At 43.6% G+C, this 22,227-nt stretch overlaps 1 protein-coding gene across 1 annotated transcript in view; it reads left to right on the top strand.

Moving 5' to 3' along the window:
- The window catches only part of LEKR1 (leucine, glutamate and lysine rich 1), a 47,831-nt gene extending 25,999 nt beyond the window's left edge, over window positions 1–21,832 (top strand). Inside the window, exons 6-12 of the mRNA XM_010154688.1 lie at window positions 9,491–9,572; window positions 11,191–11,268; window positions 11,551–11,754; window positions 13,246–13,339; window positions 17,728–17,880; window positions 18,663–18,962; window positions 21,422–21,832. Coding sequence (XP_010152990.1) covers window positions 9,491–9,572; window positions 11,191–11,268; window positions 11,551–11,754; window positions 13,246–13,339; window positions 17,728–17,880; window positions 18,663–18,962; window positions 21,422–21,832 — 1,322 coding nt within the window. The remainder of the gene's footprint in view (window positions 1–9,490; window positions 9,573–11,190; window positions 11,269–11,550; window positions 11,755–13,245; window positions 13,340–17,727; window positions 17,881–18,662; window positions 18,963–21,421) is intronic.
- The last annotated feature ends 395 nt before the right edge of the window (window positions 21,833–22,227 follow it).

Raw genomic sequence — 22,227 nt, 5'->3', positions numbered from 1 at the left:
ACACAAATCCATACCCCTGTGGAGAGGCCGGTCCGTATGGAACTCGTTGCTGCATTGGGGTAACGAGGCTGGCTAACACACTGGTGATAAAAATGTTCTCTTTGAAATACAAACCATGATTTTCTTTGTGAAACAAGCATCAAGTATTCTGAGTTTGCCACTGTACTAAAATAAATTGGTGGGAACAAACACCACTTTTTTTTTTAATTGCCTCACTTAGTCTCAGTGAAAATCAATTCCAATTAGTGGATTTACACCATATAAAGTCAGTGTAGAAAATCAGCCAGCTCTAGAGTGCCCATGGTTTGGGGGAGGGGTTGGGATTTTGTTTTAGTTTGCCTTTCTGCTGTGCTCCCCCCCCAACTATTTTGAAGCTCATATCCCTCTTTCCTACTGAAATAGTTCAGTGCTGCAAAAAAAACCCTACCAGGATTTCATTTTCATGTTTTGAAAGGATTTTTCTTTCTGCAGTCAATTTTGCAAATTCCTGTTTTGTGTATTTATCACAGAATTGTACATTATTGACTATTTCATGTGATAAGTCACTTGCGAGAGCTGAAACTAAGCTTGAGTTTCTACTCTTGTTTCTTCTTTCTTGTGCTTCTCGTGACTTTCCAAAAATTGTCTTTGTGAGTTATGCTTTGCCAAGGAGGTGAATTTGCTGCTTTCATCCCGCTTTGCGGACTCGCAATTCATCATCCATTTAGCTAGAGATGACAAGTCTTGAAAAATGCTCAACGCAGGGTGAGGTCTGGTGAATAATTGTCTGATCCAATAGACTCACCAAAAAAAATAATAATGCCTTGTGATAGTGTCTTTGTCTGAATTTTTAGGGTCAGGAGTGGCAGAAGAGCTGCAGTAGCACGTGCTCCTAAAAGAGGAGCTGCTAGCTGGGCTTTCATTTTTATTACCAGCCAAATCCTTTCCTCCACTTAATCACTGATGGAGGATAATTTTTCTTCACTAAGTCATTGCTGTTTTTCTGTAGCCCATTTATAGTTACAGGTTTGCCCCTGTATGGGTTTAAATTGCTGGCTGTGCACACAAAATCTGTCTTTTAAATCTTTTGATGCTACTGCTTCATAGGCTACTTAAGTTGCTAAATATAAACTTCGCCGTGATCCACTGACATAATAAGACTAATGAGAGATGATTGAAAAGCGCGGGCAGCTGTAGGAGTAGCTGGGTAGCTTGAGTGGGGAATGTTAGCACTCCTCACGGAAAGAAGGAGCAGTATTTTCATCTGCATGAAGTGTCTGTAATGACACTTTAAAGGCCGCTTTGAAGAGCTTTGAAAATCCAGAGAGAATAGTTTCCTGTAGTTTTAGGTAGGCTGTAGTTCAAATATCCACTATTCATACTACAAGTACTGTTGAAACATATATATTTTTTTTATGAATTCCAGCTGCGGTACAAAGAATTTGAAGGGTGAGAGCTGGGGAGTGCAGGGGTGGTGTTTGAACAGAATGTGACAAATGGGTTAGACGAAGCAATGGCTCATTAGCGCTTTTCAGCGGTCTCTTACAGTGGAAGAGGAAACGGATGAATACGATGGAAAAAACAGCGTCCTACTTCTCTTCAACTAGGTGTTGGGGTAATGCTGTGCTGGAGTATGAGTTAGTTACAGAAGGGCCCCACTTTGCGTCTTGAGGAAAAGCAGGAATCCGTGTGAAAGGATATATATTTATTATACACTGTTTCATCTGCTTGGCTTAAACACTGAGGGGAAAAAAAAGAAAATCACTCTCCAAGGAAAATTAAGGTCAGAAGCTCCATTTTCTCACCTTCATTTTCCCCAGCCAATAGGTAAATATTTCAAATCAATTTTACTACACAGAGAAGCAGGCCTGTAGGAACAATTCTGCCGTATCCCAATTAGCTTGGGTTCAAAAAGGCAGGAACGTGTGCAGAAAATTCAGGCTTAAGGACCAAATCCTTTGATGCCGGAGCGTGAACCCTGGCCGTGGCTGAGCACGTTCTGTGTAAGCAGTCTCTCTGACTGCAGAAGTGCTTGTAACCCTGTCACTCGGGGAGTAGGGCGAGAGAGGTTTGCTGAGATAGTGGTGTTTCTCTAATTAGGCACGCTGTGAGGTCTTGGAAAAGATTGCCATCACGTTTGCATGGTGTGTGTGTTGCTGCCTTATTCTTTTGAGGGCACTGAGGGTGTTCTGGGTTGGTACCACTCAAAATAATTTAGAATCTGGTCCCTTATCTTGCTTTCTCTATGCTTGTTTTATATACAAACATGACAGAACTAACACGCTAGCTCAGACCAGAGGTCCAGAAAGCTCAGTCCTGGCAGTGGCCAGCAACATATGCCGGGGGAGATAAGGAACAGGCGCTCCTTTTTCTGGCACAGCCTCCCAGTTCCTGGCAGCTCTGAGTGATTTAGAGGCTTCCTGGTGGCATTGGTCAGGTCTCCAGAAAGGATGTAAATCTATACGGCTGGAGTCCGTCCCTGGGCTCTTTCCAGACAGGCTTGTGAGTCACAAATAAAAAGAAGTACTTTCTTGTGTATACAAAAAAAAATAATTTATCTTGGAGAACATAGCACGTGAAATATTATAAATAAAAATAAATAGTTCTGTTCTGTGCGTGCAAGGACTTGGAGTATTTAGTTCACTTCTTTGGTCTCCTTAGAAACATAGTGAGGCAAATTCTTCCTAGTCTGACACAGTAATTTTTCATGTATGTATTTCCTATTTCTCACAGCTTTTCTCCTATGCTTTTTAAAGAAATGTACTTTAAAGTATCTGTTAAGTGTGCATCCTAATTTTGTCCAGCATTAAAGTTCTAAGAAAAACTAAATATTTCAACCCCTTTTGACGCAGCTCATCAACCAACATTCAGGGCCTTGTAGGTTTTAAAGAATATCTACAACCTCCTGTTTCCCAGAATACCAGACAAATTAAGTGACAGGAGCTGGTTTGCAGTATCTCTTGGACAGGGATCGGTGCAGCTCTCTCCATTTCTATCTCCTCACTGTCTTTCAGGTTTGGGCTACCAGTATTTCCCTGGTCCCTTCTGGTTTTTTCTGCCTGTCCCTGTAATGGTACTGGGCTGCGTTTGGCCTGCTCCCCCTCTGCCTCAGTTCCCCTACAGCGATAGCGTGGCTCCTGTGTTTGAGTTTCTGTTCCAGCCAGTTCTTCCCGTGCCCGAAAGTGCTTAACTGCCGCTTGCCATCTCTTGAACAAAGGAATTTCTCACACCCTCCAGCCTCGGGGAAGTTTCCTTCAGTCCAGCAGCATGACAAATATTATCTTGATCTGAGGTAACACAGGGAGTTTCTCGTGGAGTACTTGTGTTCATGTATATGTGGACTAAGTCTCTGAAAAAATTGATCCTAAAATGAGATTAATTGGACGAAGAAAACTCTATCATGGCAAGAGCTGGGCTGGTCCCGGCTAGGTGAGGGGGCACCTGATACTCTGGTCATGCCTGGAGGGCAGGGAGGGAGGTGATGGATCCCAACTCTCCTGGAGAATGGCAGATGGTAGGACAGGGGACATTGCCCACAGCTTCTGGAGCCTGGAGCTTTGGGATGCACCTTGGGAAGAGCTTTTTCAACAGAGGGGGGCTCAGCACGGGCAGAGGCTGCCCAGAAGGCTCAGGGAGTCTCCAATATTGGGGCCTGCAAGGCTCAGCTGAATAAAACCACAGATAACCTAGTCCGGGATTGTCAGCAGTACTGCTCTGGGCAGATGGTTGAGCTATGGAACCCCCTGAGGTCACGTCCATCTTCGCTGTGCATCTGTACCTGGCTGAATCATGCTGAGAATCTCATAAAGCTTGATAAAATAAGACATAGTTTAATCTGTGATTCTTCAGTGAGTAATTTCTAGCTGGCAGGACAGGAATGCAGCACGTGCAGCCTACACAGCCTTTCTGCTTCTCGGTGAGAGCGTGATCGGGACTGCCCCAGCAGCTCTTTCTCATCAGTGACCGGTATGATGAATCAGAGCTAGTCTTGTTTGAACCAAGCTATCTGCCAGTTGTTCCGCAAACCATGCTTAAATAAAGGGAAAATGAAACTGCTCTCTCCCTGTGCTGTTTTCTATGTCCTGGGGAGTAGAGATGTGGCTAGAAGTAGCAAATCCTCTTGGTTGCAATCCCCAGCCAGGTAGTGAGGATAGAACTGTGTGTCTGAAATTGGAAGCAGATGAGCTTCGTAGTGTGAGCTGCAGTGTTTGTCTTCGGTAGGCACAGTCATTTAGACCAGAGAGTTAGTGCTCCAAAACAGATGTGCACTGTGGCTGGCTTTGACCTCAACAGAGCTGTGCTCCTCAGATTCTGTCCACCAGCAGCTGGGCTGGTGCTGATGAGGCAGAAGGGTCTCAAGTAACGGCTGGGGTCTGCATTCAGTTGCAGTATCTGTTTGAGCTTTGCCTATTAGCCTCTTTCGAAAGTCTTGACTATGGGCAAATAGCCCTCCTTTTCTTACACGTGTATAAAACAGCTTTGATTCAGGTGTGATCAAAATTTTTGGGAAGTATCTTGGATTTTTTGGTAGGTTTTACAGGAGAAGCAGAAGATTGCACAGTTCTATCACATGTGCTTCTGCACTAGTATCACTGTGAATCTGTTATGAATTAGCTGCAGTTGATGGCTAAGCAGCCACTCTGGAAGCCAATGTGAATAGAGTTCACAGTGCTTGCTTTTTTTTTTTTTGAGACTGAAAACTGTACCAGTTGTTGCTATTTACAAAGCAGAAACTGGAGGCTTTGGTGAGCACCATGCCGTTGGCTGGGCAGCTGCAGAGGATGCAAACTGGGTGGCTAAATTCCTGAAACCCATTTCTGGTCAGGCTCAGTGTTTGGCAGATACTCAGGGCTGCATCTATGGGAATTCACCCAAATCAGAGGAAACAGTCACCAACTTAGGTTCTTTTTTCTCCGTTTTTTTCACGTCTTTTCTTTGTGCATGTTCTGTGCTGTGCCACCTTGGTCTCAGAGTCTCACTTTACGGAGAATACGATACTGCTAAAACAGAAAGGTGTAGGAGAGGCAGTCCCTGCCCTTATCCACCTTCTGTCCCTGTTTGCAGGCAGGGCTGATGGCAAAGGGGATCACAAAGATCAGTAAAATGAAACATGAATTATATTGAGATGAATTTGGACATTGTGTCAAATGAGGTACTTCTTAAAGCTTTAAAGTGAGTATCAGTATTACAAAGCTGTTGGTTTTGCATAGTTTGCTTTATAAGCTTTATTTTCATTACTGGAGAACATTTTTACATAAGCATTTGAATACACTGTTCTTTATTCAGCAAGTTTTCAGCATAAGTTTCCATTTGAATTACCATTCTCCTGATTAGTGTCCTCATTTTTACTGTGTCTTTCAAACCTGATTGGAATCTGTATTTTATAGTCTCCCTGAGCGTGGGTCTGATCCCTCAGACTTTCTGCTCATCAGCTCCCATTGACTTTGGTGGGAACTCTCTAGAGAAGACGTGCAGAAACCAGCCATATAATTGAATCCATCTACTCCCTCATGAAAAACTCCTGTCCAATGCTCAGTCATTCTGAAAACTTCTCAAAGTACATTGAGGAAAAAAAGGAAACAGAGCTGAAAGAGACCACCCAAAGTAGTAGAACTAAAATAAGTGTTATCCCTCTCCTTTTCCTTTCCTTCAGAACTTGTGTCTGTACTCCCACATCTAGGAAGAGGAGAAAAGACCACAGTTGTTAATAATTGCCAGAGACCCTCTATAATAATGATTTAAAGACAAAAAAGTCAAAAAGAGATTTTTGTGAAAGAGTTCTCTGTAGCAGCCATCCCCATGCAGAGAAAGGCAAAGGCTCTCCTTTTTGTGTTGTTGACCTACAGTAATTTGGTCTTAATCTGTTTTAACAAAGCAGTCACATTGCAGGAGAACTTGCTGTTGTCAATGCTGGATTGTTCCCACATGTTGTCTCTAACATCTGCTTGGTGTGTGGGGCCAAAGTTTCCCCTTTTTCTGTAGACATTCAGGCCATTGACTTCATAAGGCGATGTCAGGATGAATGACAGGAAATTAAAGTTGAATTATTTAGCTTTGGAAAAGCATACAGAACAATACATTACTAAGGAATGCCCAGTTAAAGAAAGTAAAGCAAATGAAAGCAACTGCAGGTGGTCTAATCTGCCCTTCGTGTACTTGGCCACGACTTCCCGTTTGCAGCGAAGGGGAAGATGCCTGCTCCAAGCAGCAAACGTCGCAGCTTGGTCCGGTGTCCATTCTACATTTTTTTTGACACAGATAACATAGTGACTGCACAGCTTTGATTACAATGGGCGTCTGTCAGAGAAGTTTTTACAACAGCTGAGAGGAAGTTTTGGCAAGAACACTGTTGCACAAACACAGTTTTTAAATAGTCGCGAGTTGTCGGTGATTTATCGCCGTGGGTTCTGTTTAACAGCAAGCATGGATGCTCAGTAACTCCCAGGGAACTGAGGGTAGATGTGGTCGACCTTCCAGCCGCAGAACTGAAACAGTGGGGGGGTGCTGAAATGTTATAAACCACTGGTTCCTAATGGTTTTAACAAGCAGCTAAGCTACCCTCACCATTTATTGTGATTGTACACCCCTACCATCAAAGTTTGGGCAATGGTGAAAATAGCTCTTTGAAAGAATCATAGAATCATAGATTGGTTTGGGTTAGAAGGGACCTTGAAGCCCACCCAGTCCCACCCCTGCCTTGGGCAGGGACACCTTCCTCCAGACCAGGTTGCTCCAAGCCTCATCCAACCTGGCCTTGGACACTCCCAGGGATGGGGCATCCACAGCTTCTCTGGGAACCTGTCCCAGTGCTCCCACCCTCTGCGGGAAGAATTCCTTCCTGATGTACACTCTCAATCTCCCCACTTTCAGTTCAAACCTTGTCCTGTCACTCCCTGCCCTTGGGAAAAGTCACCCCCAGCTTTCTTGTAGGCCCCCCAGCACTGGAATGTCTCCCTGGAGAAGAGTGTCAGACCACCGTCCATCAGTATGAGGAGCATGGTCAAACCTGAGGAGATGGTATCACAGAAAGAATGTCAGAGACAAATAGGGGTAAATGTAGGCTACCACTTAAGTAGTAAATATTATTCCAGGTGTAGTCAGCATCCAGTGCATCAGAACAAGGGTGCAGCCATGAAGAGCTCTGAGTAGGAGAGGTGAAAGCACCAGTCCCCATCTCTTTTTTTCCCTGAAGGGGTTGAGTTCAGCAGTCTTCAAACTTTGCTAGTCCTTGGTCATACCCAGCTTAGAAAGGGCACTGGGGAATACTGAGAAACTGTGGAATCTCCAACAACTTGATATTTTTTTCCAGGAAAATTCCTTTCTAATGCCTGCAAAGCTGCAAATTGCTTAACTCTTTGCACAGGAAAACATACAGTCATCGTGGGGTCAGGAGGGGTGGGGAGAGCTGGCGAAAAAATATGGACCCAAGTTTTAGCTGAGTAGTTTGCAGTAAAGTTGTGTGCTGTTAAATAGGATTACTGCCACTGAGCAGTGCTGGGGGAGGTGATGTTTGGAGGAATGCTGCTTCACAAGTGACTTCCTTCTTCACCTCAAGGCCCTCCTAGCTCAGTTGTTGCTGCACTGCCCTGTGTCTGCTGGTGGGAGCATGTTCTGTGGCTGCTGCTGCTGGGAGCAGTGTTTTTGATAGCTCTGGTACAGTCTTCCTGAGAGGTCTTGGCTCTCCCCCAGCTGACGGTGTGTCCTTACAAGTGGAACCACACGGCTCCTTGCTGTTCTCCTGACTGTCTCTGCACAGAACCTACTCTTCACCACTGGGGAGGTGGGGCAGGGGCTGCTCTGCGGAGGTAATAAATACCACTTGGAACAGAACGCGAAGGAAGTTTAACTTAACTTTTGCCAGACCGTAGCCTGATTTATGTGCGAGGCTTAATTTAACTGTTGCCAGACCTTTTCACTTTCCATTTCTTTTCAATACTGTCATGGGAAAACAGCCCTCACCACAAAGCTAGGAGTGGCTTCTTCCCGTATGATGAAGAGGGTCAGTCTCTATGGGTTTCTGAGTCTTTTGTCTAAGTGCCAACATATGATGCTCTCAAATGTCGATTTATGGTATCTAATTGCTCCGTTTGGTTCTTTAAGTTTCTGAAAGTCTGATGTAAATAGTAAGTGTTCTCTACTAACTGAATATAGGCAGCAGTTAATCATTAGGAGTAGGTAACAGTAAATACAAGTGACATTATCTATGCTTATGATGTCCTTCTCCTTTTAATACGTGCAATTTCCAGAATGACCAGAACTTCAGCTCTGTGTGCACCTATTTGGTGTTCATCTTGTTTTGAACTTTTGTGGACTACTTCTCTCTTGAAAAAATGAAATATAGCATGATGGTATTCTGAGCAAGACAATTTCTGGAATCATGGACTTACAGAATGGTTTGTAACCACCCCCCCAGTGCCACCCCCTGCCATGGGCAAGGACACCTTCCACCAGACCAGGTTGCTCCAAGCCTCATCCAGCCTGGCCTTGGGCACTCCCAGGGATGGGGCATCCACAGCTTCTCTGGGCAACCTGTCCCAGTGTCTCCCCACCCACTATACTGGAGGATTAGTTTACACTGATCTAGCTGCATCGGTATAGTTTTTGCATTAACTCATTCCTGTCTTCAGAGAGAAAAACTTGCCTGGTAAAAGTTAGTGCAAATAACCTCTTGTTTGTATGTTTTACAAAATGGGAAAAAGAAATTCTGAGTTTTCTGTGGTTTGACAGAAACCTGAATGTTGCTAACAACTCATAGAAGTGCTGTGTACTCAGGCATGCCTTGCTGAGTGCAGGAGACCTCCTGCATCTGTTGGGTACCAAGAGGTGCTTTTCAGTTTTATGAGGAATGCCAAGGAGATGAGCGGGCGGTGATTCACCTGGAAATAGTCGTCATCATTTACCCCACCAGACCTTCTCAAATAGCTCACTTGAACAACAGATGTCAGAAATTATTGGAAAGCCAGTAACATAAATAATTGATGTTGTTTCTAAGAAGCTGTAATTTCTAGATTAATTTTTACCTCCTGTATGATTCTGTGCTGGGACTTACTGCTTTGCCTGTTTGAGATGGGAGTGAGGATGCCTGAGATGCAAATAAAACACAGTGCATATAAAAGTTAGTTGTTTTAGTATAAACAGAGATATAGAATCATAGAATCACAGAATGGTTTGGGTTGGAAGGCACCTTAAAGCCCATCTAGTTCCAACCTCCCTGCCATGGGCAGGGACACCTTCCACTAGACCAGGTTGCTCAAAGCCACATCCAGCCTGGCCTTGGACACTCCCAGGGATGGGGCATCCACAGCTTCTCTGGGCAACCTGTCCCAGTGCCTCCCCACCCTCTGCGGGAAGGATTTCTTCCTGATATTTAATCTAAACCTCCCCACTTTCAATTTAAACCCATTACCCCTTGTCCTGTCACTACAGGCCCTTGTAACAAAGTCCCCCCCAGCTTCCCTGTAGGCCCCCTTCAGGTACTGAAGGTACATAAACCCCATGTTTCTCTTTTCAGATTTAACAAATCAAGTCGAGACAACTGGACTGAAACTGCAGAAAGTGACAGCTGAAATGGACCACTACAAAAAGCTGTTAATGTAAGATTTGTGTTTGCTCAATTGTTTTGCCACTGCTCATAGAGCTGTGACACAACACTTTTTTTTCAGAGAGTGCTGCTTGTTGTGGTGATTTGAGCTTATGCCCAACAGAGAAAATATTTTACCTTCACATGAAAGGGTCTGTATTTCTAGCAACCTGAGTGAGCATGTCTGTGTAAGCAGGGCTTGCTTCCTCCAGCTGGGTTTAAGGATACAGGATTAGGTCGGCTCAAGCTGATGCTTCATTTCCTGCACAAGTCTAGGATGACTTTTGTGAAATCCACATAACTTCTGGACTAAAACTGTATGTGGAAAGTAGTATTTCACAGCGTAGGTTTGGGATGGAGGGAAGGGTGCAATAAAACCAATCAGGAACTTTAGTATTTAATGAGTGACTGTGATTTATATTGTTATTTTCCCCCAAATGTGAATTTGATGTGCCTTTTCCCCATGCAGCACTATGTCATTGCAGTCTGTAGTTTTATTGTGCCTATAGTTTCAAGAAAGAGTATACAAAAACTAAAGTGATAGAGGAAAAAAGAAGAGAATGTGATCCAAGACTTGCTGGAGCTGACTGATGCACTGACAGAGAAGAGAGCGCTCACGCAGAGCGAGTAACTCGGCTTGCTCTGTCTCCAGCCCACCCGAAAGGAGCGGTGCCCGCTCGGCCCCAGGTGCTGCTCAGCTCCATCCTGCTTCCCGATCTCCCTGCTGCAGCCACAGCTCAAGGATCCTCTGTCCAAACTTGAGGAAAGGGGAAAAAAGATGCACCTCTTCTTAAATCTTCTTGTGCTGTTGCACACTCTTCCCCTGGGTCGATGTTTTCGTGGCCGAGCAAGGGCGGTGCAGCTGAGGCTGCCCTCCGTTGACTCACAGGAGCTGTAGCAGGCACCCAAAATTGGGCTGGACAACCTCTGGGGTCCCCTCCGGACACAGCTGTGCTCAGTGGGACCTGTGTCATCGCCTCCAGATTCCTTCTCCTGTGATGTGTACTTCATGGTTTCAATTCCTATATTCAGCGAGTCTGATCATAACAAAGTTGCAAATATTTGGAATGCTTAGCAACAAAGTATTTTAATGATAATACAAGTATTGAGCCTGAAAAAGATTTCATTAACACAGTTAAATCAACAGCAAAGGGTTTCCAAATGTAATATTAAAATTTCAAAGTAATATGGGTACAATTTAATAAAACAACATATTCTATATCTGTTTAAATGTAAATATGAAGCTTAACCATGGTTATTAATTGGTGGAATGATGACATAATGACACGAAACCTGCAAAGTGTCCAGCCCTCTTACCTACTAAATTGGTTTTTGTTTGTTTTCAGCCATATCTTACTTGAAATTTTCATCAGTGTTGCAAGATCTCGCTTTCCTGTTTGCAACATGAAACTTGTGATCCTAGGTTAGGCTGAGATGACATTGGAAGTGCAACTTCCAATTGCTTAAAAATATTAGCTACAACTAACAGAACTCTTTGTTCTCTTCCTTTTAAGTAAAACAGGAAGCGCAAGTTAGATAATATGTCAATAACCCTGATGTTCAGGTTGCTGCATGAGTAAAGGCTATTATTGCTTTGGAGCAATACATGGGGTTTTTTAATGTTTTCTTAGGGTGAAGTCAACAGAACTTGATGTCTGCCAAAATGAACTGAAAAAAATGAAATATGAAAATGGAATTTCTGAGTCAAGGTAAATGCTGAAATTATATGTCATAACATACAGATTTCTGAGCAGTGAGAGCAAAATACTTATTATTTTAATGCAGTTGATATACAGTAATTTTTTTCCTGGTTTTAGTTTCTGGTTTTGTGTTCAAGTCACTAGATTTAACATCATAAAGAATACATAGCTTTTTGTCTAAAATTTTGTTTTCCAGGTACAAATTATTTCTGTCTGTTTAGTATCTGTCTGTAAATAAAAATATAGTAATTACGAGGCTGACCCTTTTTTTTAAATGTATTTCATCTGTAGACTTACGAAAGAGCTCCAGGAAAAGGAGGAGTCTCTTCTAATTTGCCAGCAAGTGTGCAAACATCTACAGGAAGAAGTGGCTGAGAAAGAAAGGAAAGAAGAAGATCTCAAAAGAAGAACCGGTCGATCAGAAAGTGAACTGGAAGCACTTCAAGCTCTTCTTAGACAAGCAGAGGAAGAGGTGGTGATGTTGAAACAAGAAAGGTAACAGGAGCTGAGTCACTGTGGGTCGCCGCCCATGGCCAGCCTAGGTTGTCCCCTTGGGCAGCTATTAAAAATAACACATTCCTCCCCTGCCAGATCCTGGACCTCTGTCACTGTTACCGAGAGGGCAGGTGGAGTCTGTAAAGCCCCAGAGGTGGTTTGTGCCAGTCAGGATGCGGGAGGAGAGGCAGCAGGTTGAGGAACTATGGCAGTGGGCAGACTGGGAGAGACCCGCTGGTCTGTGTTCTGAGGCTGCTGCCTTGCCTGTGTGCTCAGGACAGTCCTGACATTGCCCTCTCTCATCTCTTGCTTTTAGGGCCAAACTCTAAGCCCTGAGCTCATATCCTGAAATACTGGATTTTGTTGGATGGATTTTTAAAAATTATTACAGTTTAGACAAAACTTGAGTAAAATACAAAAAATCTTTTAGATAAAAGGAGAAAACCAATCCTTGCTTTGCAGTCCAGAGCTTCAGCTCAAGCTTAATCAAAACACCCGCTAATTGCAGTTGTTATAGCTGCTCTTTGTTACGTGAGGCTTGTAGCAAAAGCCCTGGAGAGTTTAAATTCTTGTAGCTTGTTATTAGCACCTTGCCCACTGAAACAGTGCTGTCAATATTGCAACGTGCCAGGGTGTTGGATATGGTCTGGTCTTCGGTGTAGCGTATGGGCAACCTCCCGCCAGCACCTTTTCAGTTACTGATAAATTAGCTGGTCCTTTACTAGGATAGAAAACTCTGTCCCTCCTTAAGACAGGGCAGTACATTCTTAGCTCGATCTGTGTGCAGTGGAAAATGTATTCAGAGAAGTGGCTTTTGGAGAAGATAACATTTTTTTGAGCGACGGACACTAAGAGACATTAAGCAATTTTCATATTTAAAGGGTTTGAATATTCCCTGTACTTAATACTTGCATGAAAAGATATTACATGTTAATTTAAGAATATTTCCCGTCTGCCTAAACCCCAGATAGGTGAGTTGTTCCAGGTGGTACATTGCTAATAATCTAAGTTACAGGAATTTAAACTCTCCGAGGCTTTTGCACTACAAGCCTCACGGAGCAAACAGGAACAACAGAAAGCGCTCGGTGGTTTTAATTCAAAACCTATTGCAATTTTTCAATTAATGATAGTAATATTCCGGATTCATTAAATACAAATTTCTGGTTTGAGCGTTATAATAATCTTTCAGTGTTCTTCAAAATTTGACTTGAGAAATATTAAAAATATCTGAGGTTTAATTATGCGCATGTGGAAGATCAACTATAGTGTTTTCTTTTAAAGGTAAAATCCATAAGGCATGCGATGGCATCATGCAAACGCTCAGTAGTCGTTATGCTGTGCCTCTGGGCTCCAGGCAGGACTCCTGGGCTTATTGCATTAAACCAAGAGGAAAAGATGAGCCTTTGCCACAAAGGACTTAATTGCAAGTAAATGGCATACCAGCAATCCGGGCAGAGCACATATTGACATACGAGTTTTTGTGGTTTCTAGGGAGTTAATGCTGATTTCTCATCAGAACAGAACAGAGCAGCTGCAGGAAACACTAAGACAGAAGATGTGGAATGAAGATAACTGGAGGGAGAAGGTAATACTGGATGTGCAGTCGGCACCTTTTGGATTTCTTCCTTACTTTTTTCAGTGGTAGTCAGCCGTCACAAATCGGTGCAGTAAGCCAGGTACCCGACGCCTCAGGTGCAAACATGCCGGTAGTATTCTTTGAACAGAGGCTTTAATGATCTCTCCACACAGACTGAACTGAATGCAAATGGTATTTGGGATGAGCATTTACAACCTTGAGAGATGTTCAGGTTTGACCCAGACCTGGTTTCGAGGTATTTGTGAAGTGCCTGTGTGTCAGGGGAGTGCAGTCCCCTGAAAGCCCAGCTGTGAGGAGCAGGGCTGAGTCCACTGACCCTCCCACCTTCCAAGCTCCCTGCTTTCCCCGTGTGCTCTGCAGGAGGGTGCAGCAGGAAAAGCCTACTCATGGGCCCTTGCCCACACACGCCCCAAGGAGGTGAACATACAGAGCCCACCCTGATCTGTGTGCGGCAGCCTGGGTCATACACCCTGAGCCACAGTGCTGCATGGGGGAGGGCAGCAGTGCCTGGGTTTATTTCTCTGGCAGAGAAGCACAGGAAGGCATATATTTAATATTCAAGTAGCTTTCCAGTAAAAACAAGGTTGGGCACTGTTGACAAGGTGGAGAGAGCAGAGAGCCTTGCAGGTTAGGTGAACTGAAACTGAAGACTGCTATTTGTGAAACAAACCTATAAAATAAATAATGAGCAGATGAGCAAACCCGTCCTTTCCTTAGAAGACGGGTATTTGCAAACCAAAGCTGAGCTAAACAAACAAGCTGCTTGTAGCGCAGCAGTTATGGAGCTGTCTGTTGTTGAACAGCAAAAGGCAGCGGGCGTAGAGCCGACGAGGAGGGCGGGAGGCGTGTGGGTATCCTGCCTGTACTCAGGGCAGCCACGCGTGTGGGATGCCGTCCCCAGGGCGACTCTGTCACTCATGGCAATAGGCACGTGAAGGGATACCACGACCGTTTTAACCTTCCCAAGTCCTCTGTGAGCATGGAATTTGTTGTTTTGATATGAACCCGTAGTTCCTGCTGGTGTCAGGACAAGTTCCCACGTGGATGGGGAGGAAAATGACACCCCTAAATTACCAGTGTCCTCTAGCTCAAGATCTTGGAACAAGTGTTGCTTTCAGCCTGGGGGCACAGGGAAGCTTGGGCAACCCGGGCCTCGGGGTACGTGTGCCCCTCCACGCAGTCTCCCTGCCCAGTGGCTGAGAGGGGGCTAGGGCAGGGGGCTAAGGACCACGGTGGGTGGGCGGAGGAGTGTGGTTAGAGAGGGGAGCTGGGAAGGCAGCGGAAAGAACGCATGTGGCACAGCCTGCACTTGAGCTGGGGATCCTCACTATGAAATGAAGAGCTAAAGAAGTTACACAGGGAACATCCCAGAGGTAGAACGGATCTCTAGGATGTGAAAGGCTTCTGCTCAGCTAGAGCATCACCAGTTCCTTTCAGGCACTCACACCTCTGCCAGGTACTCTGCTGGCTTTTTACTTGCCTTCCCTTCAAATCAGAGCAGTATGAAAATAGACTTCAGGGAAATTTACTGTGAAAACACCTCGATTTCATCTGAAAAGACTTGACACTCCTACGACTTGGCTTCTCCGTAAAATGGCCTGTCCTTGGTTACTCTATTCATTGACTCTTACAAAAGCCTGCAAAGCCACTTTCATACGCCTTCCCACCTCTCGGTAACTGGATGATGGTTCCTTGCAGGTTAGGAGGAAGAGGAAGGTGGGAGAATGGTACACCTTCCATACATGCATCCTCCTTTATACGTGCCCTTTTTTCCTTTGTTTAACGGAGTGAAGGGGGGAAAGAAAGCCTTTTCTTGTAGTTTTCAGTCAGGCTGTGAAGTTCTGAGCTGGAGACGCTAACTGGGATTTGAGAGCCCGGTGTCTGAAAGAGGGATTTGGAAAGCTGTGTACCGTGAACAACTGTGAGCATGTAAACTTTGTTTTCATCTGCAGCTTTTTCACATGAGCACAAAAAGAAACCCCAAACTGGACATAAGAAATATAAAAAAAAAATCTGTGAAGGAAAAATTGCAAATAGTGTTGAACAATAACTCTGCCTTTTTGATGTAAACCTTACATAATAGTAACTGAAATTACTGCTGGTTTTGGTTCAGTACGTAAGTGTCTGAAAGCTTTGCTTAGCCTCACGAAAATTTTTGAACTACTAGCAATTAAGATCAGTTACGTCTCTTTTAAAACTTCTTAACCTCTCTGTTGCAGGATATAATTTTAGAATGAGGTCACACTGTCTGCATAATCACAATGTATTGTTCAACCTGACATTAATCCAAGATAAAGACTGTTGCTAGTGAGGGAGAGCAAGCACAGCTTTGGTGTCACAGCCATTGAAATGCAGCGAACGTCAAGTGCTCAAAAATGTTCTCATTGACACCAGAATCAGAAATTTGACAAAGTGACAAAGTTATCTTTTTCTTGGGTCAATGTGCCATTGCTGAAGTATAAAGTGTTCCAGTTTTCTATTTAAAATGTAGATAAATCTTAAATTTTTTTAATGGAACAACAACCAAGAAGTGCCTTTTACAAAATCTTTGATTGGTGTAAACATTTGTTTTATGGATTTAAAAAAAAATATTAATTAATGAGTAGTTTTGAAGCAATTAGTAGTGATTATGCTTTCTTTGAAGACCAACTCCCACCTTATTTCCTGCTCTGGTTATCAGCCTCATTAGCTTCAAGTGTTAAATGTGAAAAAATGTGTGTGTAATCTTCAAAATGAGCTCAGCCTTTATTTTTTTAGTCTTGGGGATCAGGTAGCCTCTGACATGTGATCTATTTCTGTAATAATATGTTGAGTTAATGGATTTGTTTCTCTACGATTAGAATGCAAATTCCCCTATCCTATAATGTAGAAGATTTATCTGTAATAATAATAATAATAATAACCGTAAAAGCCTACTTTGAGGATCTTCAAAATATACCAGTGTTAAAAAAGCTAAACCTCGGCTGGGGATTTGTGCCTCTTCAAAGCCTGGAATTTGAGTATATTTTGATTTAAAAAATAATGAAAATATTTCCACTTTTATCTTTTCCCCAAAAAGAGTTAGGGGGATTTGTTATGCTTTTGCTTATAATTAGCGTATGAAATTAGATAATTGTAATTAAGCTCATTCTCGGCTTTTCTGCTTTTAATAATTCTAAGTAATTAGGCTAGTGTTGTGCATGTTTAATGTGCCTTTCATATTCGTTCAGCGTGCTACAATTAAGGCCATTAGAATTCAGCCTGCAGAAATGTAATCATAGCATGGTGGTTTAGGGAAAGTAGTTTCCAAAATACAGCCGTCAGTATTTCCTCCAGGCTTTTATTTTCAGGAAATTATGGCTGAATTTTCACATTTGAATTTATAATTTTAAATATGCGAGATGCCTTAAGCCTGGCAGATTTTACCCAGAATTTACAACTCTTTTGCTTAAGTTTCTCTGCTTTTGGCGCAGCGCTTGCCCCCCTATGTACCATCAGCACCGTGTTGCCTGGACCCTAAAACAAGCTGCTCCTTGCTGACCTCGAACGTGGAGCCCTGCTGCTCCCCCCAGCCCCGAATTGGCAACGGGGCCCGCGCAGCAGCCGTCGGTGCTGGGCGATGCTTGGAGAGGCGGGCATCCCGCTGCCGCCTTGCTGAGAGGTTCTGTGCACATCCCTCTGTATGCTCCTTCCCCGTAATTTCTGGTATTTACAACGGATTTAGTGAAAGGGGGAGGTGGTAAAACTGGTGTGCGGTGCTAACGTCTCTAAATTGCAAGGTGGCACGCGTGGAGCGTGTGTCGTCTGAGCGTGGCCCCTGGGAGCGCAGACAGGCGTTTTGTGTGGTAAGTTGCCATTCACGGACAAGGCTGAGTGGCAGAGCATGAATAAAAAGTGATTTTATAAGAAAGACTTAACATCTTCATATTTTAATAGGCTTATTTTTAGCACGGTAGGTGTTGTTTACTGTGAAATGTATAATTTTGCTGCATTTGAAAATGCATAAGGGGTTGAGTTTTACCTCCGGAGCAACTGCTTCCAGCAAAACAATCATCTGTTTTAAGAACCAGCTAAGGATTTTGTAATTTAGTGCTTTCATAGTGATTTAGCGTGACGTTCAACTGCCTAAATTAGGCATCTGGCACCATCTCACAAGCCCCACGGTGTCTCATCTTCCTGTGTGTGACTTGGGCCTGGCGCTCCGCAGAGCGGGATCCGTCCACACCGCCATGGGAAGCCGGAGCTTTCCCTCCAGTGGTTGCGATCACTTTGTGGTTGTTCAGCGCCCAAAACCTCAGACTGCCAAATTTCACATCACTTCATTTATGGCAGTGTGGAATGTGAAAAATGTTTTAAGACGAGTTGCTACACGTTGGTAAAAACCTTTTGTTCCCTAGATGGAAATTGATCTGGCTAAAGGAGAAGCACGACACAAAGAAGCAATTCTTAAAGTCAAGGAAGAAGCAAGAGTGGAACTAGACATCGAAAGACAAAAACAGCAAGAACTAATCACAAAATATCAGCGAGATCATGAAGAGCTCCAGAAGAAGGTGTGTAGTGCTCGGGAGAAGCTTTGTGGCAGTAGATATAAATGGTGTGGAAGTTCTTCCTTTTCTTGCCTTTTCTCTACCCAGAGTTCATCCATGTCCATAGACTGTAGTTGTTAATTATTTTTAAACTGACATAATCTTTTAAAAGCTTTGCCTGTTTCAGGCTATGACAAGTTGTCACAAAACCATCCAGGCTGTGTTTTCCCTTCCTGGATTAATTCAGCACGGATGGGGTAAGGTCCAGTGGCCAGTTAACTGCTTCCTTTGGTGGTTTTTAGTGGCTGCATCGCACACAGTTGGCTGTTCCCAGCCACCCAGACCTACAGTTCTGGAAGTTTCACATAGAAATTGAAAATGGTACCTGTAACCTTAGTTTTCAAAAGACACATTTGACACATTTCTTGAAAATCCTAGAAAAATCAAAGAAATTTGATGAAATTATATTGTTGTTTAAAATCCACTATGTTACATAGTGTTTTAAAGAGCAGAAAATAACAGTTTGACTTAGTTCACTTTGCAGATACTTATGATTTTTGGTTTTCCCATTTTTACCTCTACTTCTCTGTTTGATCTAATTAATTTCTCTTCTGAGTGAGTTGTGATTAATTTACAGCTCTCCAATATCCTTTGGGGGTATTGTGTAAATTCAGAGCTTTTTTTTTTTTGTCTCTGCAGACATGTATGTTTTTCCTGAAGTCAACATTTGTCTGATGCTTAATCCTACATATCTGAAGACATCCACTGAATGTAGAATAATGCAATTTCTGTCTCATCTCATGCAGATACCAGAATTAATATCCAGTGCTACCAACAGCTTGAGGATGGAGACAGAAATTCTGGAAAAGAAGCTACAAGATGCCCAGATCAAACTTGCAGAGAAAGATGAAGATAAGGAAAAAGAAATTCAGAGCCTTAAAAGTCTAATTACTGAACTTGAATTTCAGCTGACGATGGAAAAGAACAATAGTGAATCATTTGTGGATAATATGAGGAAAGAAATCAAACACAAGTCAGATGAACTGGAAAAATTAACCCAGGAGAGGACGGAGCTGATTCACAACTTGACTCAAGTTCAGGAGGAGGTAGGAACATGACCGAGGAAATGCCTTGCTATTTTTACTTACAGACATGTGATTTCTAAAATCATTCAAAGCATCTGTATTTCAGACCCTGTTATGTACTGGTTTAAAACCCACTGAAATGAAAAGATTTATGAAACAGGTCCATCGTAATTTCACAGATACAATCTATCACAAAATATGTGAAGTTTTTAGTTCAGCAAGCACTTAAACTAGTGTTTTGTTTTTCAAAACCGCATGTTTTTCAGGTCCTGCAAGAATTTATTCCTTAGCCTCTAGCCTCACATCGTGCTACAAAAGCATGAGTAAACAATAAAGCATTCTTCATGTTTCCATAAGAATTAATCAAATGTGAAGGGAAATTTGTCTGATGGATAATCTTACGACAAGCATTTGCTGAATGTTTGGAATATAATGGGAAGGGAGGAGAGAGCCCTGTACTGCTCTGAGAAAACAGTGAAGTCAGGGACTGTAGATAAGATTAGACTGGAATGTCCAAAGTAATTAAGTGGCAGAAAAAAAATTGGTAAACAGTGAAAATAAAACTCCTCAGAATGAATTAGGGCTCAGGTTGATATTTATTTCTTCCTTGAAAAAGGCTCAGAAACGCTGTGTTAGTGAAATCAGAATGATGTTGGCACTTGTTCTGTCCTGTACCTGTGGAAAAGACTCTTGGAAAGACACGTGCTCTTCAAATACTGGTCAGGAAGTTCAGCAGAGTAAGGAACACGCTGTTACCCTCAGTCGTGAGATTCCACCAGCTCTGCTTGTGTTCTTAGTTTGCCCCACTCTGAAGCAGAATTCCTCCTCTAACGTCATTCCATCAGGAAATGGGGAGATGAGAGTGGTTGAAAATTGAAACTGCTTTTAAGATAAAGGGCACTGTCTCAGATTTGCTGTAATGCTTCCCAGGCAATTTCGTGGGCTATCGGTGACTGTCTGAGTGGCAGGGAAAGGAACATTTAACTTGCTTTCATTAAGTTATCTCCAAAGTTAGGTATTCCGAGAGTAAGTTCTTCTGGGTATTTACATCTCTCCCACTTGTCCCTCTGCGTGTTCCTTATGTTCCATCTCCAACAGCTCCTTCACTTGCAGCTGACACAGGTTGGGCAGCCTGAGCCAAACTTCTCTGTTTCCACTCTGCACCCACTGCAGATGCTTTGACCTGAGTAAAATGTAAAAATCTAAAAAAATTGGTCAGCAAAGGACTTTTCTCCGTTGCTTTTGAAGTTTTGACAGGAACACATGCAAAAATGTAATAGTTTTAGTCTTCTTGGTTAAACAGAGCTTTCGTGGGAACACGCCCCTGTGCTCTGACTTCACTGACACCAGTATTCGCTCTTGTGAATCAAGAACAAAAAACAGTGCTACTGAGATTACCTTTCTTGCACATTTCCTTCCCTGTGTACACCCCCTGTCGTGATCCCATGGAGCATTTCAAATGCAAATGTTTGTCTTCACCTCAGGGTGACAGGTGACCTGCCCCGGCGTACAGCTCGTACTTCCAGTGCCAAAGAGCGTACGCAGGAGGGTTTGTGTCTGGGCAGTGAGGTTGTGCTCGACGGAGGCTTTCCTCCATTGGACTCGAGCATCACGCCGTGCTGGAGCCTGCCTCGGTTGTTGCTGCCCTTCCGCTCTCGTGGGCCTCCTGGTGTCGGCAACATTTGCTTGCTTAGAAGGATAAAACTGTGGATATGTTCTGCGTGTGTTAGTGCTGCCACTAGTTCTGACTTCCGTGGATCAGTTTATTGGTGGTTGTCCCTCGTGTTTTATTTACTTTCTGTTTCTTTATTTACTTTATTTTTGTTACTTTTTACTTATTCTTTATTTTTTTTTTATTTCAAACTTTGTTTTGGCTGGAAACCTGGAAAATTAGCACCACAACTAAGTTTTAGACCATCCTGGGGACTTCTGTGATGTGGAAACCGTTTCAGTTGCCCGCTGAAGGCCCACTACCGGTCACTTACCGTGTTGGTGTCAGGACTCGCAGTGCAAAGCTTGTCAAAACCACTGGGCTGAAAATCGTTTACTCCAATTATTTGGGAAACAATGATCAATAAAGAATGCCACCACAAAACAAATCAGTGCACAATTATTTCAGCTACAGAGGAGAACTTCTTGGACATCTTATCGTGATGCGGCGCAGTAATACTCAACCTCTGTTGCTTTTTCCCTTCCAAGAGCAGCATTCCCACTTTCCCCCCGGGTTGGAGGATGGAGACACTGTGAATTCTGATGACTTGCCTTGTCTTTTCCACTGTCCTGAGGGAATGAAGGGTGTGTGCGTGCTGATGTATGCCCTGTGAGCAGCTTTCAGGGAAACCAAAACTGGGGGGGAAGTATGGAAGGGTTTGCGTGCATCAGCGCCCGCCAGCCACCCCTGCCTTAAGCCCAAGGAGTTTAATAAGCACGTTTTTAAACCAATGGCATTTTGTAAAGCCAATGTTTGTTTCTGTTTGCAGAACACCCTTCTCCAGGAAACGGTGCGCAGAGAGTGTGAGGAACGCTATGAGCTGACTGCCGCTTTGACTCAAGCCAGGGAACAAGTACTGGAACTGAAAAAGCTCAGTGGAAACTTCCCGTTATCGCCGTGTTCCCTGACTCAGGGCAGCCTAACCTCCTCTGCTGCCCTGCTCGCTGATTACGGACAGAAGAGCCGCCCAAGCCCCAGCACCGGGAAGGAAATCAATCTCTCGGGACAGTTTGGTATTTCAAGAGCTAAGGCACCCACCTCCGGTAAGCGTACCGGCGGCGGCAGCAGCAGCTTGCCGCCTCTCACCCCACCGCATCCTCCAAGAGGAAGGGCGGCTTCGCTGAACGAGCCCAGGAGCAGGATCACTGCCGTTATAAGACGACAGCTGAGTCAGCTCTGACAGCGACGTATGCCTACGCAGCACGTGCGCAACCATTCCAGTGCTTCCAACTGCCCTGTACTGGTGGAGCCCGGGGGGCAAATCATGGCCCATGCATTTCCACAACTCTAAATTAGGTTAAACTTTCCTGTATTTTTGAGGCAGTAATATTGCTTTGGCTATTGCACATCAATGTAATTGAATGCTATCTATATTTCAAGGTAAGAAAAGTAAAAAAAGAAAAAATATCCTCTCTCCAGGAGGAGCACATCTTCAATAGGTGTAATTAAAATAATTGCCAATTCCAGATAGTTTTCCCTAACCATCTTGTTGGGATTTTTGCCATTTTGTGTGTTCTCCCATGTAACTTAATCGCTCGTTTCTGGTGCAAAAGTGTGATTTGTTCAGTGAGGATG

This window comes from Eurypyga helias, unplaced genomic scaffold (assembly GCF_000690775.1).
Source record: "Eurypyga helias isolate BGI_N326 unplaced genomic scaffold, ASM69077v1 scaffold2317, whole genome shotgun sequence".
NCBI classification, from domain to species: Eukaryota; Metazoa; Chordata; class Aves; order Eurypygiformes; family Eurypygidae; genus Eurypyga; species Eurypyga helias.
This window is presented reverse-complemented; position numbering and strand designations above follow the sequence as displayed.